The 19663-nt window shown below is 40.4% G+C and overlaps 1 protein-coding gene across 2 annotated transcripts in view; it reads right to left on the reverse strand.

Moving 5' to 3' along the window:
- HPGD (15-hydroxyprostaglandin dehydrogenase) overlaps positions 1-17423 on the reverse strand; it is a 32063-nt gene extending 14640 nt beyond the window's left edge. For both annotated transcript variants that reach the window (XM_054989491.1, XM_054989492.1), the window contains exons 1-4: positions 17148-17423; positions 15359-15482; positions 10570-10676; positions 2013-2109 (exon numbers count right to left, since the gene is read on the reverse strand). In XM_054989491.1, coding sequence (XP_054845466.1) covers positions 2013-2109; positions 10570-10676; positions 15359-15482; positions 17148-17240 — 421 coding nt within the window. In that variant the 5' untranslated portion in view covers positions 17241-17423. The remainder of the gene's footprint in view (positions 1-2012; positions 2110-10569; positions 10677-15358; positions 15483-17147) is intronic.
- Positions 17424-19663: the final 2240 nt, after the last annotated feature.

A 19663-nucleotide genomic window follows, 5' to 3' on the forward strand; every position in this document is an offset into this window, starting at 1 on the left:
CTTTGGCTGGCCTTGCCTTATATACAGGGTGGGAGGACCTGAGTGAAAACATGTTCACTGAGTGAAAACATGTTCCAGCTCCTGGTTGTCAGCACATGCTGTGTTCAGGCTCAGTCTGGGTATTGCAAAGCACACATGGAAAACATGTTCACCTGAGTGAAAACATGTTCACTCAGGTCGGGCAACATCTCCCACCCTCCAACTCACAGCTGGCTGTTCTAATTGGCTGGCTGTGAAATTCAAACTGCGCCTCCCAGCATCAAGCCGGGACGCGCGTCTTTGCAGGGCCGGCGAGAACTGCTCCTGCTTCCATTTCCCCAGCCGCGCGGGCCCGCAAATGCCAGCCCAGGTGAGTCTGGGGCCAGGGGCATTTACAAAAGGACATTGCAGAGCTGAAGAAAGTACAGAAGAGGGCAACCAAGATGATTGGGGGTTGGAACGCCTTTCCTAGGAGGAAAGGATAAAGAGTCTGGGACTTTTCAGTTTAGAAAAGAGACAAGAAGGTGGGACATGATAGAGATTTATAAAATCATGCATGGGGTAGAGAGGGTGGATAGATCTCCCTCTTCCAAAATACTGGAACCTGAGAGCATCCAGTGATACTGTTGGGCAGTAGCTTCAGGACAGGCAAAACAAAATATTTCTTTACTCAATTAGTTTTTTTAAATGTGGAATTCACTGCCAGAGGGTGTAGTGATAGCCACAGCAGAATCATGGAAGATGGTCTATCAGTTGCTACTAGCCATGGTGACTGAAGGGAATCTCGACATTCAGAAGCAGTGAACCTCTGAATTCCACTGCCAGGAGGCAACTTCAAGGGAAGGCCTCAGCCTCTTTGCCCTGTTGTTGGCCCTCCATAGCAACTGGTTGGCCCCAGTATGAGATAGGATGCTGGACTAGATGGACCACTGGTCTGATCTAGCAGGACTGTTCTTATGCTATAACTTCCTCTTACATCTGACAAAGGGAGCTTTGTCTCTCAAAAGCTCTTGTAAATCTAGTTGGTCTTTAAGATGCTATTGGACCTAGACCTTGCTCTTACATTACGGTGAATGATTGCACATGCAGACCTCTGGCGGTGCAAATGCCCCCAAGGCCATTTCAGTTTCCCTTTAATTTTTAGAAATCTCCAAGAGCAGAACTAGACATGACACTAGAGTAGTTCCCTCTCTTCTTCCAGTAACATTTTAGCAGACTTACTAGTGTTGTTTCCCTACATGTGTTGGCCAATAATGTGGTATGGAGAAAGTTATATGCATGATATGATGACATCACAGCTTGAGAACTCTACATAAACATTCTGGGGAAGGAGGGTTGAAATCTGGATACAGGATTGTCATTTTTGCCAGAAGCCCCAAATCAACCATCATATCTAGTTTCACCCTTCAATAGAATTATTTTTATAATGATACTATAACAGTGTGTCACTGGACCAATGAAGCCAATTCTCTTCTGGCAGAAAAAACACTAGGTGGAGTTAGTACAAAGGGCTAAACTTTTCTCTCTCCTTTTTAGTGTTTAAAATGGGACCAGAAACTTGGGAAAGCATTTTATGAGAGAGCCCAGTCAGAAGGGAGTACAAAGGCAGAAAAATGGGAGGCAGGGCGATGGGAATGTGTGGGAGATTACCTGCCTGTGATGTGGGGGGTGGGGGTGGACAGGGGAAACAGAAGTAGTGGAATGGGGTTGATTTTGGTGGTATGAGAATTTCGCCATCTGAAAAATGTGAATCTGTGTATATCCCTTAGCTTTTACTAGGCTGCATGGAGCTCAGATTACAAAGAGGATGTAGTGACTGATGAGGAAAATTGGTGAGCATTATGTGTTTTTATCATTACTCAAAACATTATCTTGCTAATAAAATGCTGCAATTCTTTCCAGTATCTTCAAGAATTACTGGAATAAAAATTTAAATAATAGTAGTAAAAGTACAATCTATGATAGTTAGAAAATGACCATTAAATACTGATTTGCTTCTGAAATAGTCAAATTTAATTATACAACCTTCTTACCTGCCAATGATGATATATTAACAATAGCCCCACCGTTGCCTCCATTTTCTGTTTTCATGTAATCTAAACCAATGTATGTTCCTCTAATCATTGAAATCTAATACAGAAATACAAAGCAGGTACTATGCTTAGCAGCATCTCACTTTGAGATCAATCTGCTTAAATTACTCTTTCAGTATACATTTTGAACTAGGTTAAATACCCCTGTGGTTATACCATCATCTTCTAAGTTATCTATAAATATACTTCTCACTGAGTAGGGCTATTCAAATATCAACTAATCAACAAAAACATGAAAAAATAATTTTAATTAATATTGTTATTGTAATGAACTCGCATATTGATACTCAGATACCTTCCTTATTCTAGTACCTGTGTGGTAGAATTCATCATGAGATTAGAACCAAGGGTGAAAAGGGGCGCAGGGCAAGTGGTATACTAATAACTGATAAACAAGCTTTCCCCCTCCTCTCTTCCAGATACTATGTTGGCTTGAGTTGGTGGCAGGATCACTGCTGTTGTCAGCTTGACCCAAACTAAAAGGATAAGCAGGTGCCAGTACGGCCAGAGAGACCTCTGCTCCCCTTACTGTACCAGCCTTGTTTCCCAAGACAGAAAAACCATGGATACTCTTTCTGACATGTCCAAAACATCACATCTTGCTGTACCCAAAAAATATGGAATCAGGGTGTTGGACAACATCATTTTTATGGTACCTTTGGCTTGTACCGAATGTTGATAAAAGGTACATTCTTAACTGAAGTATCATTTTGAGACAGATTTTTTTCTTAGCAATTGTTCCAAACAAAATGGGAATGGCAAAGAAGTCGAAACAATTGCTGACTCAACTTTCTCTGCTGTGGCTTCTTGATGGACTCTTAAATCTATCAACTTCACTTTTTTCTTTGTGAGCAAAATGGTCTGGTTCTATTATGTATGAATCATGTACTGCTTCACATTGGATACTTTGAAAAGATGGACCATTTCTGTATTCCGTATCACTTCTGTATTCTTCTATCACTTCTATAACTTCTGTATTCCATGAGCAGAAAAAATAGGTGTGTAATCTTCTCAATTTCATTCTATTCTGCTCATGCTGAATATTATAGTCCCTTCTTATGCTTTGTTATTTCTTTTCTGTTGAGAAGGAAAAGTGGATGTGCAAACCTTTGCACATGTTGCTGATGAGAGGGCAAAAATAAATGCTGCTCATGCAATGATGAGTATGGAATGGCTTTGGTGAAACAGAGAAACTCTCTTCTCACCTCACCAGATAATCTAAAGAAGAAGTTTCACTGGAAAGTGAAATTGGCAAGAAGTTTGACAACCTCTTATCCAGGAATTTCCACAGATATCACACAACTATTGTCTCTGGGAAGGCAGTCAGTTTTGTGTACATTAAAACTTCTGTAACTTTACCATTTCCACTGTGTTGTCCTGCAGGCCGTTTGCTGGGTTTAGAAAACTGATAGCCCATCGGATGTGGAAAGGACCCTGCAATCAGGGTCCTTTGAAACTGTGGTTAGGATCAAGGAATGGATGTGTCATAAATAGAACATGGAATGCAATCCATGTTTAGTATCGCTATTTCTAGTTTTCTTGTCTAAAAGCTTTTATCTCACTAAAGAGTTAGAAACCTTTGTATAATTGCTGTGGATAGAAATGTTATACTTGCCCTGCTCCTGTCCTCTTTTCTTTCTTTTCTCCCCTTTACATTCCGTAAAGGCCAATCTTCAAAAATATAATTTTTGAAAACACTAATTAAACAGCACATAATCTCCTATTGCCAGAACTATAATCTATAGTATTTTATTTGCATTTTACCCGCATACCATAGCAATCAGCCCACTCTAGAAGTCTGTTTTCACAAACTTCCCCTTAAACAGATTTTCTATAAACATACATAAACTCAAACGGATAAATACACATTCCTGTAGGTCAATGTTCATGGCATCTTTTAATTTCTGTTAGCAAAAGTTAAACTTCACTGCTTCTCAATCTCATCTCAAGTCTCCTCCTCCCATTTCCCCGCACATTCTATATAATTTATTGGAGGGTACAGTGTTGTGTGTGATTATAATTGTTAGCATTTACCATTAAGTGGAAACATTTTAAATGGTGTTTGCACTTCAAAGAGACTTGTGAAATGATAGTGCCATCAATACACCTGAAAAACGAAAGATTGCTATCCCAAGGTGTTTCCACTTTAGGGTTTTTTAGACAGTAGGATGGGGAAGGCAAGGGTAACAAGGTATAAATATGTACTAGTGAAGTTATATGTACTTAAGGTTTATTTCTGTGAGGATGAGGATTAAGAATGTTAAAAAGTAGCCTGTCATGGAGCAGAACTACAAGTGACAAAAGGCACAGGTTGGACACTTGTCAGCTTCCCTCAAGTTTTGATGGGAAATGTAGGCATCCTGGTCTTGCAGCTTCGCTCTCTGACTGCTGTCCAATGGACTTTTCAACTGTCACTTGTCCAACATTCCGCCAAGCTGCCTACATTTCCCATCAAAACTTGAGGGAAGCTGACAAGTGTCCAACCTGTGCCTTTTGTCACTTGTAGTTCCGCTCATGAATGAGCAGGGCAGTCTAACAGAGCTCTCATACAGATTTCTAGGTATCCCTATTAGTTTCTCAGTTTTGAAGAGAGGTAAGTTTATGAAAATGTGACATGAAACTGAATTTTAAAACACAGTAAGTCTTTTCTCTTATTATATTATAGTGCATTCCTTTAAACCCATGTTGGCTGTTTCTAGCAGTATCATTTTTTCTCTTGAAAATCTGCTGCATTTTGTGCTATTCTTTTCTTAGAACTAATGTAACCAACCAGTAATTCTTCATGCTCTTTTCCTACTATTTCACAATCAGGAAATATGTATTCTGTTCCCCAGTTCTTAGACATAACTATTTTCCCATTATAGTTGTCTGTGATTCCTTTAAATAGGCTGTCCCACTAAATAAATTAATATAATGTTGTTGAACTGAACTTTTGAATTAGCCAGGTAGTATTTGAGCTGCTCCTTTTTTGATCTACACCTTCATCCTGCCTCACTATGTTTCCCCTGCTTTTACTACTACTATTATTGGTCAGTTTCCATACATTCCTTGCTAACTGTATTTGCCTTTTCTGATGTTTATTCTAGCCCCCCCTCCCCTTATCTTGCCCTAGTAAGAGAAAGGCTTTAGTGTCCTTATCTTTAGTGATAAATCCTCCCTTTCATTTGCTGTAAATTTCCCTTTACAAAAACGTTTGTAAAAGTCATTACGCAACTTGATTATCTACTATTCTTCCTGACATTTTTTGTATTGAAAGGAACAACTTGCAGTTTTGAACTTGACAGTGTGCTTTTAAATGGCAGTTTTTTCCCCGAGCTCTTATTAAAAACTACTTTACCATTTGACCCAATTCACACATGCTGTTGATCAAAAAATCCTTTAATTAAAGCCTAGTAGTTCCATAAGCATTAATTTCATTTAAGTGACTGGCTGGTTATGTTCAACATATACATACATATTAATTAAACTGAGGAAACATGATCCAGACTTTCCTTTCACACAGGCTGGATCTTCTTTGATTTTTATACTGAGATAAGTCTAAATGATCGACATATGAATTTATATAATGATGATTATATAATGAATTTATATAAAAGATGGTTTTATAATAAGTAATACCATGTAGAAACATCAGAGCATGCTAATGGCTTGGTTCCAAAACACTATGAATGCACTAGAGTTTATATAATTAGTAGAGAATTAATGATACTAAACTCAGTGGGCGTTTTATCACCTTCAAAAAGCATGCATGGGATTAGCCTGCCATTGAGATAAGAATCATGAAACATACAGGGCACTGAAAAAAATGCTTTGGAGGGAGTCAAGAATATATGAACACTGGTATGATTATTATACTACTATAAATTGAGTTTTTGTATTGTGCTTAGGAGTCTACTTTCAAATGTTTGTTATATTCTTTCTTTTTGTGTTTACTTAAGCTACATTATCAGACATTTGAGAACCTATGGTAGCAATCCTAAGACTGTTTTCTTGGAAATAAGCCACCCCAGAGTTGAATAAAAGGGGACTTATTTCTGAGTAGATATGCTTGTTTTTGTTCCGTTTCTCTCTTATCATTCTTCCTTCTTTCGAAAGGTTATAAAAGCTAACCCTAAATTATAAAATGTTCTTGTCTTAATGACTGTACCTTCTTCTATGCTTGTTTTGTTTTATAGTGTTGCATGCTGTACTTGTTATTGCCTTTATACTTTTAACTAACAAGACAACATTTATACAAAAATAGTTTTATGGTAATAATAATGAGAAATATTAGCTATGCAAAATAAAAGTGGATGTGGAAATAAAGTAAATGTGGATCCAATTAACCATGAATGAACTAGAATTCATGTAATCACTAGGCCATTAGTCATATTGACCTCAGTAGAACTTTCAGCTCCCTTAGAAAGTATTCATAGGATCAGTCTGCAGTTGAGATAGAATTATGGAACATATACAGCACTGAAAAAGTTCCAGAGGGTAAATTATTTTTCCCTTGCAGGATTTTGGAACGTCAATAATAAATGAATACCGTCATGTTTATTACAAAACATATTCATACTTTAAGCTTTTGTATTCTCCTGAGCAGGCTATTCTACTTTATTCGTTCCTTCTGTATTTCCTTAAGTTACAGGATAAGCCATTTGAGTACCTCTCTCTCTTACCCTTCCTCCTTCTTTCAAAAGGTTATGAAAGCTAATCCTAAACTATAAAAGGAATTTTAAGGAGAGAACTTTCTTCTATGTTTGTTTTGGGTTATAGAGTTATGTACTGTACTTCGTACTATAAACTAGATCATGACTGTCATTTGTCTATATTCTTTTCCTTTTGAGTAGTGTTTTGTATGTTGAAGGCTGTACCAAAAGTAAATACACATGTAATCATTCCTGGAAACCATCCAAGTTTTAGTGCCAGTTCTGTGACAAGTGCTGACATAGTTCAAGGTTGGATTTATGTGCTGGTATTCCATTTCCAGCAACTAAAATGCAGTATAAGATGTCATAAGCACCAGGGCTCATTTCAAGGGGGAACGCGCCAGAATGCCATTCCGGTAGGTCCCCCAAGTCAGGTGACTTTAAAATATTTTGGGCCATTTAGGCCTCAATTGGGGCCAAAATGGCCACAATTGGATCCAAAATGGCCCGGACTGAGTTGGTGCCAGGCGGAAGAAGCATCCCCCTCCCGACACCAACCAGATCCCGGCTGTTTCAGCTCTGATACAGGCCTCAACGGGCCTAAAATGGCTGGTTTTGGCCATTTTGGACCCGTTTTGGCCTGGATAAGGGCCAAAACAGCCCAGATTGGGGCCGAAATGGCTGGGATCAGGTCGGTGCTGGGCGGGGGAAGCCTCCCCCGCCTGACACCGACATGGTCCTGGCCATTTCAGCCCTGATCCAGGCTGAAACGGGCCCAAAATGGGGGACCCCTCCCTGTCTGGCACTGACCCAATCCGGGCCTGATCCAGGCCAAAACATGACCAAAATGGCCATTTTGGGCCGGTTTTTGGCCTGGATTGGGGGCAATACAGCCCTGATCGGGCCACTGCCAGGTGGGGGAACACTCCCCCATCTGGCAGCAGCCAAATCCTGGCCATTTTGGCCCGACCAAGGGGTGTGACATATGCTAATGAGTTATGCTAATGAGTTCCTGCAGGTTTTTTTCTACAAAATGACCCCCTAACTTATCTGAACAGGGTAAGAATAGAAATGTATTGAATCAGGTCCCCTTTATAATCTGCTAACATTTATTGAGGTGTTTTTGGATTGTATTTCTTATTAAGACAATTTGAATGCTAACTATGTGATGCAAAATAGCATTTCATATTAGATCTTCTGTGGCCACTCTGTAGCTAATAGATGAAGTTCCATTGTTCCATGTAATAAGCTCATAAAGCACTTTGATTGGGATTACTCGGAATATTTAATAAATATTTAAAATTTCTGTATAGAACTTTTAAAATATAAAATCATGGACTTCTTTTTAAAGAACTGGCCTGTTTCCCAGTTTACTTAGGCCTTGAATCCTATGTATGTGTACTTCAGAGTAACTTTCACTGAACTGCAATATTTATTTCATATGTGTAAGGTGCAAGTCTAAGTTCTAAATATATTGAAGATAATTAAACAATTGGCCTTCTTTTTACTAATGTATGCAATGTTTCAAAAAGAAAAAAAATTACTATATTCCAGATGACAGTGAAATTACACATTCATGGTTCCATTCTATTTTCTAGAAAACATCTATAAAGTCTTTTCTGCTAAGTGAGAAATCTCATTGGTAGAAGATCCATCACCTATCAGTAGAAATTCTTCAAACCAGCCTACAGATGTTACAAAACAATATCATTTTAGACCATCTCTTTTAATTCAAACTATGGCTTGCTTATGCTGCATTTTAAGACCTGATTTAGTCTGAAATTCTATAGACGTGTTTTAAGAGAGATCCCCCATGATCACTATTGCAGAGGAAACACAAATTCTGGAGCAGAGCACATTTACCAAAAACCTTTACTTTCTTTAACATAATCGGCTGTTAGTGCCTAACAGAGCCTAATGAGAAGATACCCCTTACCTCAGTGAATATATAGCATTTGCTGCTTGCAAAAGAGTTTCTAATCTGCTCCTGCCATTAAAATAATGTATACTGTGAAAACTATTACCATAGTAAAAATGTAGCCTTTGAATGTATTGTATCAAATACCACTTAAACATCTGTGATTTGACAGCTAAGTCAGAAGTTAGCTTTTCTTTTCTGGGCATGGCTTTTTGTACCTTTATTTGTAAATGAGATTTACTTTCAAGTATAAATGGATCTGTTTTTAGCATTGTAATGCAGGCTCCATGCTCTACATATTTAGCCAGGGTTATGTTAATGCAAATCTAAATGAGACTTAGTCAAGTGTACATAAGAGAGCAGCTTTAAATAGGCTATTTGTGATTCGTCCTAGATGTTCTCACCAGGTTTTGAAAAATCAGATTGCAGAAAGATCCAGGTAGAAGAAGTGAACTTCTCTGAAGAAAGCAGGTTTGGTCTGACCACTGGTGCTCCCCCTTCCCCATTTTCTTTAAAAAGGTGGCATCACTGGTAGAAGCTAAACATCATCTGATTGTCAAACATTTCTTTGATAGTGCAGTGAAGATTCTTAATACAATGTAAGGTTGCCCAACTGACCAGGAAAAAATGTCTTGACCCTTTTAATAGTTTTAAATATGCAAAAATTAGCAGCAGAAACATTTCCTGGAGCTAAGTAACTTCACTGTAGATATTCCGGTGACACTAGAGGAACCTTAGTGCTATGACAGACTTTGCATTTATTTCGTTTGCATTGAGGAAAATATCTCAGACAACTGTATATGTTGTACATGCCAGACAACTGAACTATTGAACATGATAGTGACTTTATTTAACAGTCTGGCAGGCAATCTTAAACAGAGTCACACGATTCCAAGACCTTTTCACCCTTCTTTCTCTTTCTGTTTCAAAAAGTCACCCTGGATTTCCTGGCTCCTATTACATCTCCCCACCACCACCACCCGCTCCATGTTTCCAGAGGAAAACCCAAGCCAGGGCTTTTTTGTAAAAGAGAGAGAATCCCTCCCATCGCTCTTCACTCAGAAGAGAATCGCATCAAGCGGCTGCTCTTTGTAAGATTACACTACCCAAGGAACCTTGTGGGACTCGACACATGAAGAACACGTGTTTGGCATCTCGTGTAGTTTGGCTCTGAGAGGATATTTCCCAACAGTTCAACCCACCTTTTCATAGGGAATGAAAGAACTGTCATGATTTATTCTCCTGGTTAACAAAAAACCCAAATCTGATAATATATGCAGGAGCATACTATTACTTGTATCTAGAGATGAAGAACATATTTAGGTAGTAAAGGCTGACATTATAAACTGCTTTTTAATTTATAAACTGCTATTTTAGAATAGCTACTCCTATTCTAAGGCAATAATGTGAAGTACCCTGTAAATATTCCTTTCAGCTTTCCCATTGTCCATTTCCCAAGGCGGCTCTAACCAATCTTTTTTCTCAGTTGTGAAGCCTAGTGGTTGATTTTAGGTTGGTAGCCATGTTGGTCTGCAGTAGGACAGCAGGATTTGAGCCCAGTGGTACATTGACTTGACTCAATGTACATCCAGCAGAATTTTTGGGTCCTGGTTCAGAGGAGACGTGCAAGCAAGATAAAGCAATGCTTGAGTAACTTCTGCTTTAAAATCTTCACATCAAGGAAAAGCTTGACATTTGTAAGTCATACTGCTGCTATGATAATATGCATACTTGCTGGAAGTAAGGACTATTGAATTCAAGACTTACTTCTAAAATGAAGCATATATGATCATGCTGCATAGTTCTTATATGCTTATCAAAATAAAACTGCTAAAAATACTAAATTCTGAAACCCTATATCCTTTCATTCCGGAAGCTACTCTGTTAAAAAAAAATGCTAGTTAAATAAAATGCCCCATTACTCTATTTAAGGCATTATTTAACTTACCAAATTAATCTGGACTGTGACTTCCCAGTTTTTTTCATTATTTATTCCGGCATTGTTAACAACAATATCCAACCTCCCAAAAGAGTCAAATATCTTCTTAAATGCATCTATAAGTAAAAAGGAGCGGAAGAAAGAGAGTTTCCTTATTTCTATACAATTCTATATATCAAAACAACATCAGTGATACAATTCAAATTACAATTTTTGCATAAAGAACAAAAGTGAATATATATAATAGAAACAAGACTTTTCTAACTCTTCATTAATCTTAAGTAGTGATTTATCTTTTGTAACCTTGAAAATGTGTCCCATGTTATTGTAATTTTATCTATAGAGGTAAATTTATTTAATTCTTTTATTTCACATAAAAAGTACACAAATATAAACACAATTAGACCCCTGGAGAATGTAAAAGAACATATTAGCTTCAGACATAAGGACAATTAAAGAGAAAACCAAAGTCTATAGTCTTTTCTCTGTGCTAGGATCCTTCTGAGTTCCAAATAATCAAAGACAGGATTTCTAATTTCTTTGTTAACTGCTCTGCTGAACACTACAGAAAAAAGGTTTGTGCACATTTTCTCCAAAACACAAATCTCCCAAAGTTTCTCATGCCATCTATCCAAGGAAGGCCCAGATGACTCTGACCAAAAGGCTGCAATTGTCAAATGACCCGCTGCTAATAATTTGGAAATAAGTTTTTTCAGGGCTTTTTTTCTGGGAAAAGAGGTGGTGGAACTCAGTGGGTTGCCCTCGGAGAAAATGGTCACATGGCTGGTGGCCCTGCCCCCTGATCTCCAGACAGAGGGGAGTTTAGATTGCCCTCTGCGGTGCGGAGGGCAATCTAAGCTCTCCTCTGTCTGGAGATCAGGGGGTGGGGCCACCAGCCATGTGACCATTTTCAAGAGGTTCTGGAACTCCGTTCCCCCGCGTTCCCCCTGAAAAAAAGCCCTGAGTTTTTTTGCAAATTGGTATCTCTGTCCCAACAGACTATATAGAATAAATCAGGGTCTTAGCCCTAAACGTTGAAAGCTTTGTGGGCAAAAAGTCTCTCCAATTCACTTATGGAGGAAATGCCCACAAATTAATCTTTTCTGGCTGTCTGTTTCTAAGGCAATTTTCCAAATAACTAAGATTAATCTACGCTTCTCTCTAAAGCTGTTTATATTTGATACCTGGAATGATATTCAAATTCCCTAAAAGACAAATAATTGTTTCAATCACTTAAAATTTATCATTTCAGTTTATATGATTTATTTTCATTGGTTTTGGCATGAACTGAATGCACACATTTTTTTAGGAGAAATGTTACTAATTTATTAATAAGAAAAACATGTTTTGCAGAATCTTTGGGTGGGTAGAGGAAAAAAGTCTATGCTGTAGCAAATTTTGTCTTTCTTGAGACTAGGTGTTTGCAGGTTCAAAAGTGAAAATATGTCAGTTTATGTTTGTGAAGATATTATTGGGGTAAGTGTATTTGGATATATCTTTCCTAGGTGAACTGCAATGGCTAAAATTGGTGATTATGATCCTGGTGTGGAGATTGGCCAGGTTAATTCACAGTGAAATGGCTTGGTTTGTGTGTTGATGTATAAGTATTATTTCTAATCCTGACTCAGGTTAAGTAAGTACAGGGCTCATGGGGGGGGGGACGTGCCGGAAAGGCGTTCCGAGAGATCCAAAAAAGAGATCACGTGGCTGGTTGCCCTGCCCATGTGATTCCTCTTCCTCCCTGCTGCCCGTGTCTTCAGCAGCAGGTGGCAGCAGAGGCAGCAGCAGCAGCAGGTAGGAAGCCAGGGGTGGCTGTGCATGAGTGGGGCACTGTGCAGGGGGGACCTCTAGAGCTGGCGCCATGTTCAGCTGGCGCTGCTGCAGCCTATGCTGCCCGTCGTCCCGACCGGCAGGCCACACAGCCTGCAGTGGCCTCCAGAGCCGGTGCTGTGGTCAGCTGGCACCGCAATGGCCTGCACTGCCCATCCTCCCAGCCTGCAGGTCGGTCGAGGTGGCCCATGGCTTGCAGAGTCCTCCAGAACCCATCCTCCTGACCTGCAAGAAGTGAGTATATCTGCTGGCTTTGTTGTCTGTGTGGAGCTGCTCGAATCTGTCTTGAAATGCATAGAAACATACTGTTCTTGAATGTTGCAGTATGTCCCCCCTTCCCAGATGTGCAGTGTGCACTGGAATTTTTTATTTAAAAATCTGTGCTTTGCTGGCTTTGTTGTCTGTGTGGAGCTGCTCCAGTGATATCAAGGGGCATGGCATATGCTAATAAGTTATGCTAATGTGTTATGCTAATGAGTTCCTGCAGCTCTTTTTCTACGAAATGACCCATGAGTAAGTAAATTATTTTAGAAGCACGATTCCCATCATGGTCGCACAAAGTACTACAAAAATGCCACATTGTAGCGGCACCTCTGATGAACACATAAAACATTGGTATATGTGTAGAGCTAGGATTTCTTAATGGCTGAAGCATACCCCCCCTGCCATATGGCTACCAGTTTTGGGGCAAACCCACCATGGCTTCAAACTTGCCCAGTGTTACTATTACTTTTAATGTATTTTTGAATATTGTTAGCCGTCCTGAGCCCATCTATGGGGAGGGCAGGGTATAAATCAAATAAATAAATAAATAAATAAATAATAAACTATCATAGTCTGCACATAAAACAGTGTAAACAGATCCTATGCTTCACCTCCCACTCTCCACATGCTGCTGAAGCAACTAAAGACATGGTTGATGCTGCTCAGGACATTTGCTCCCAACTCACCCTGCCACTCTAAGGTTAGTTTCTATAAACAATAAACTTCATCCTTAGATGCCTCAGGGCATCCATACTATAGAAACAATTCCTGCCATCTCAGGTATGGCCTAACCAGTCAAAGAACAAAGTAAATGATAATTGCCGCCAACCCAGGAACAATATGAAGCAGGCTAAACAAAGGCCTCCTTCCTAGGAAAGCAGCTCCAAAATTCCTGCTTAGCCCCCCCCCCAAAAGAGACCAGCTATTCTCACATTCTTCCATGAGGGACCAATTTGAAGAAAACCTGTTGAATGGAAACCATACCAAATTAAATAGCTGATTAAAATCCCTTTGCCTATTGGCTACCCAGTCATCTTATAGGTGCCTAATGCTATATTTAATAATGATAATAATAACATTCGATTTATATACCGCCCTTCAAGACAACTTAATTCTACACTCAGAACAGTTTACAAAGTGTGTTATTATTATTCTCACAACAATTACCCAGCAAGGTGGCTGGGGCTGAGAGAACTCTCAGAGAGCTGTGACTGACCCAGCTGGCTTCAAGTTTAAGAGTGGAGAATCAAACCTGGCTCTCCAGATTAGAGTCCTGCCACTCTTAATCACTACACCAAACTGTTTTTTTTTAAAAAAAGGGTCTGTCGCCAAACCACAACACAGTCCAATGTGCTGTGAGTAGAGTTGCCAGGGGCCCCAGGGGCCAAAGTGGAGTATTTACCTCCCTTGCACTTGTCAAGGCTGTGCATGCTCCCTCACTGCCCCATGGCACCATAAAATGATGTCATTTTATGGCATGACGGCAGAGCCACTAGGCATGCTGAAGCCAAGCTCTGTGGAAATCACCCGTTCGGAAGGGATTTTTACTGAGCTCATCTACGCACACCTTGTGGCTCCTCCATCATGCTCATTTTCCAGCTTGACAGGGGAACCACTGGGCATGCTGAACTTGAACTAAGCTCCAAATGGGTGATTTCCATTGAGCTTGGCTTCAGTACCCAACTGTGCCTCAATGTCTGGTGTAATGTGGGTGTGCAGGAATGTGTGCACACATTTCTTCTCCCTGTGCCTCTCCCCTGCCAACCAGGTGAGCAGAGCCGGGGGGAGCAGGAAGAGGCAGGGCTTCCCCTGTCCTGGGAAGGAGGATGGCAAGCCTAGCTGTGAACTTGCTTCTATCTTAGATCTGCTACTCACTATGGCAGGAGGCCTCCCACCAGTAGCTGTCCTTGTCTGACACCATTCCAAGCAGCAGTGGGAGAATTTTTTAAAAAAATCCTTGGCACCACAACATCACTTCCAGAGAAAACCCTGGAGTGAAATATGGTCGTTCTTGGAAGTTCTCCTTCCTAGAGCCCATACATCACTTTTGCACTGAGTAAGCCCCACTGAAATTATTGAGGTTTATTTCTAACTAAAGTGGTTAAGCTCATACGGCACTACTAACTCTGTCCTGAACTCTCAGCAGACTTAACTTTCCACTATCACTAGTATCTTTTCCAATCTATATTACAAATATTTTCTTAAAATAGTAGGGATGTTAAAATCAGTTTAGTGTCTATGCATAAGTAGCGCTGTAAGAAAAACAAAAAAAAAACCCTATTAAATACATGCCTATCCCAAATGATGGATTCTTCCCCATAGTTATTAAAAACTGATTCAATTTTATTTTTAAAATATACTACTTTCAAAATTTAAACTCTTAGTTTTGGAACATAAAGTTCTGTATTTGAACTTTAACACAGTACTTTATATAAAACAGTTCAGCTCTGCTGAACTTATGTCACCAAACATTTTATGGCATTTATTTTATTCATGATGTGCCAAATAATTCAGTTTAGGACACACATACACATACAGCTAATATTTCACACTTATAGATTTAGTATACGCTGTAGACTTTTAAATGCTGCTTGAATCTCAGGTATAGACAGGTTTTCTTTCCGGAGCACATTTTTCTCCCAGGCTGCTGCGTGCTATGGTAAGGTAACAAGAGAATGATGAATGAAAGCATTTCCCTCATTACCTTTTAGCTGTTCTTCATCTGAAACATCACAGGGAATGAAGATGGTTCTCTGTGTATCAAACTGCTTGTCCAAGTTATCTTTGCTTTCCTTACCTAGTTCTGCATTCTGATCCACAAGGCCTACCTGTGCAAGATAAACAGTGATAGTCAATACGGGATGGCTAAAAAAGGGGTCCTCACCATGGCCCGCATTGTTTAGAGAAATTCTCATAATTCCTCTTTACCTCATTTCTCCCTGAAATCCCACACTCCATTTCTTTCCCCCTTTTTAGGAATTTGGAATCATGGTTGTTGTGGGTTTTCTGGGCTGTATTGCCGTGGTCTTGGCATTGTAGTTCCTGACGTTTCGCCAGCAGCTGTGGCTGGCATCTTCAGAGGTGTAGCACCAAAAGACAGAGATCTCTCAGTGTCACTACACCTCTGAAGATGCCAGCCACAGCTGCTGGCGAAACGTCAGGAACTACAATGCCAAGACCACGGCAATACAGCCCGGAAAACCCACAACAACCATCGTTCTCCGGCCGTGAAAGCCTTCGACAATACAATTTGGAATCAGTTTCTAATCAATGAGGAATTGAAATGAGACATCTAAAGAGAGGAGGGCAAGAAGGACGGTTATTTTTTTTTTTAACAATTTAGAATTTCACTCTGCTGATGCTCAGAGATGGCCAATGTCTTCTTGAACCTTCCTAACCTCTTGCTAAAGCAGTTGTTCCATGATGTGTAACACAGAACAACTGCAAGCACTGAAGTAACAACAGGTTGTGTTAATATATCTACAAAGAGAAATTTAAAAAGGAATGACAGAGAAATGCCATTTTTAAAAGAAAAAAAATCATAGGCTTTATTGAGAAAAAGTGAAAAAGAAACTCCCCTCCCCATAAGAACTTTAACAATGACATATAAGGGACAAGAAATAATTAGTCTGTTCAGCCTAGGAAGGAAGGAGGCAGCTTGTGATAGTGATAAGGTATATAAAGTTTTATGTATATAAAGTTGAATGAATATGTATGTAATGTATATAAAGTTGTCCTTAGGGGCGGTTTATAAATCAAATGTTGTTGTTGTTATAAATTACAGTTTTTTAATTAGATAATCTGAATAGAAATTGCATATATAATTCTAATGTATGCAGTATAGCTGTAATCTAGCAACTTTGTCCCACTGATTTCAAAGGCAAGATGTTTATTCAATACTCCTTGAGTATTGAATAAAAGGCAAGATGTTTATTCAATACTCCTTGAAACAACTGGCTAATGCTCTAGTTGTACAGTAAACACAACTGCATTGGTTTCCATGAACCTATATCTTTCCATATGCGTACTATAAAGATACAGTGAGCGTAGAGGGAGTCTTGTACTGATGTATGAATGTCAAAAAGAATGATGCATGGTGCTTACCTGTACATACCGTATGTACAGTATGTACAGGTACCGTACATACGGTACCTGTACCCCGTTTCCAGGGGGCAGAGGTGTAAACAGGAGTCGTTGGACACCAGTTTTGTAAGCCTTAGGGAATGAAAGCAAACGCATGGGCGCTACTCCACGAAAGCTCATGCTGGGGAGAGGGAAGCCCTTGCTAGCCTTTCAGGTGTCACAAGACTTTGGAAAGCTGTGTGAGTGTGGCTACACACACGCCACTCTCCGAAACCCCTGTGATTGCTTCCCCCACGCCCTTCCACAGCTCAGGGGAAAGGCAGGTCGCTCGTGGGGAGGAGCTGCGCAGGGGCACCCCCTCAAACAACACCAACTCACACACGCACAAGCCCGCAGGCGGGCGCACTTACCTTGCAGCCCTTTTCCAGCAGCGCCTGAGCGAAGGCTTTGCCTATGCCCTGAGCCGCTCCAGTCACCAGCGCCACTTTGTCCTTCAGGTACATGGCCCTTGGTGCCCGCGCAGCTTTGCTTCCCCGCGCGTCTCCCCCACGGTCTGGCTGGCTCGCTTTTGAAGGAGGCGGGAAGGAAGGAAGGAAGGAAGCGTCCGAGCCAAAACACAAACACGAGCGCTCGTCGGCAGAGCCGAACTCGGTGTCACCTGCGCTGAAAGTTGCCTCCCGCCCTTCGGCCCTCCCTCCCTCCTCCCTCCTCCCTCTCCTCACGTTTCCCCTTCTGGAGTGACTCCCTCGGAGGTGCTGACAGAGGCCCGCGGCCGGGCTGTCCCTGCGGTCGGGTTCTGTCAGCGCTCGTCTATTGTTCGGCGTGGATCTTTGGAAGAGGTCACGCTCCAGCCAAGTTCTGGGAGAGAGACTGCCCCAGCAGGCCAAGGATCCCATCGACGCCTGGAGGAGCTCTCTTCTTCTTCTTCTTACCGCCCCCCCCCCCCTTTGATAAGCAAACAAAAGCCAGGCTGAACTGTTCAAACTTGAGCCTGGATCATCTTCCTCAGCGGTGTGAAAAGACATTATAAGCTTCTGTGGGGGGAAAAAAAAATAAGGCATTCTTCCTTTGGCAGTTCCGAAAGTTACACACGTTTTCCTTGGGCCCCCTTTGTAGTGAGCACAAGACAAAGGCAGGGAAGTGCCAAAAATAAAGTCATAGAAGGAATCAAAACCCTACCCAGAAGCAAAGTCCCTAATGGGAAGGGAGGGGGGGAGATGACGGGTGGGGGCAGTTTCTCCTCAGAGGCCGTAAAAACAAACGCTTGTTAATACTAGCTGTGTTTTTGTCACACTTTTCACATTGACAAGCCTTGACCTAAGGAGTCCTCTGTTTAAAAACAGTGCTCTGCATTCTACACGTACTTAATCACGCAACCCCCTGACCGTATAATAAAACCAGTTGACAAAGTCTAATTTCAGACTGGTGTCTCTGTTGGAAATTCATTTGCTGAAGCCTGGCGTGTTTTTGATGAGCAGCAGGCATTGGATTGAAGTGTTCTCCCAGTATTTCTTAATGTGTGTGTGTGTGTGTGTGTGTGTGTGAGAGAGAGAGAGAGAGACTGCCTATTTTTTTTTGCATATAAATTAACCCATTTGTCTTGGGTGAACAGCACAACGGCATCTCAACAGATTATTACACTGGAGAATGAGCAGGTATGATGGTACGGCTAATATTAGGTCCTGTAATTGTGTTGTCTGAATTGATATAGAAGCACACTTGGCATAAATCTGAAAGGCAGCCAGTGTAGATTCATTTATCACAACACTGGGTTCCATTTCCCTGTTACTCAATATATCATCCTTGCTGTCTTTGGAAGCATTTTTGTCTTTAGAAATATTTCAATGTTTTCCAATATGGAATTTATGATTATTTTATGGCACATAAACTATCACCTTAATTCATGTAATCAGAATTTCAACATAAAAGCCTGAACAATTTCAAAATTACTTAAATAAGGGTTCTGCTGTGGTGTAGTTCTTTAGAAGTGGTGATGCAAACTTTGTTCTGAAGAGATGTGATATTGTAATGCAAAGGATCATCATGAGTTGTGAAAAAGTTAAGGTCATTTCAAAATAAGGTGCACCTGACAATTAGGGATATGCATATTTTTTCACATTTAGTTATTTTTCATTTTAAATGTTAAAGTTCTGCTATGTGTAAAATTAAGCTACACGTTTTTATCATTTTTTTTTCATTCCCATTGGTTTAAGTGGGAAATATGCTGCACCTTTAACCTTTTTTGTCAATTTGTGTGGGATGCAGTTATCCAGAATTTTTATCTCAAGGGATCTTTTCTGACAAAGCATCCCTGTGTAAAAAGGGCAGAAAAAAACTTTGGCAACACAAGCTAAGAAAGCAGGTAGCAAGGCAGAACAAACAAAGATGCTTCCATTTGACAACTTAAGAAAAGATGCAAGGGAAAGAGGGCACAGGTAATATATAATAAGAAAGTAAATGCTGTCCGGAAGGCACTGCATTTAGCCAGAACATGGCAGACATGCTGAGAATGGGATCTGGCCATGTAGATTGCAGCAGTCCCACACAATACCTCTGTCCGTGCTGTGATATAGCCAAGTTAGTTTCCCCCCTCTTTTCCTTACCCTAAGAATGAAACTACATGTTACATGTAGTTCTCTGAGCCTCCTAACCAAGATACGTATTACAGTGTAATGTAGCCATGTCGTCAGGGTTCTATATTATTATTATTTATTGCAGAGAAAATATGTTGCTGAGAGAAGATTGCAGATACCTTTTACTTTCACCAACGAGATGAAAGCATGGGGTAGACAATAGCCTCTATGCGTCCCAGCAGCATTCACCTGTATTTGCCCGTCAGACTCCAGTGTTGCTTGTGTGCTAGAGTGTGGAAACAAACCTTTGCCCTGTGACTAGCAGGTGCAGCACCACTGAGCAGATGCTTTCT

Source organism: Eublepharis macularius, chromosome 10 (genome assembly GCF_028583425.1).
Source record: "Eublepharis macularius isolate TG4126 chromosome 10, MPM_Emac_v1.0, whole genome shotgun sequence".
NCBI classification, from domain to species: domain Eukaryota; kingdom Metazoa; phylum Chordata; class Lepidosauria; order Squamata; family Eublepharidae; genus Eublepharis; species Eublepharis macularius.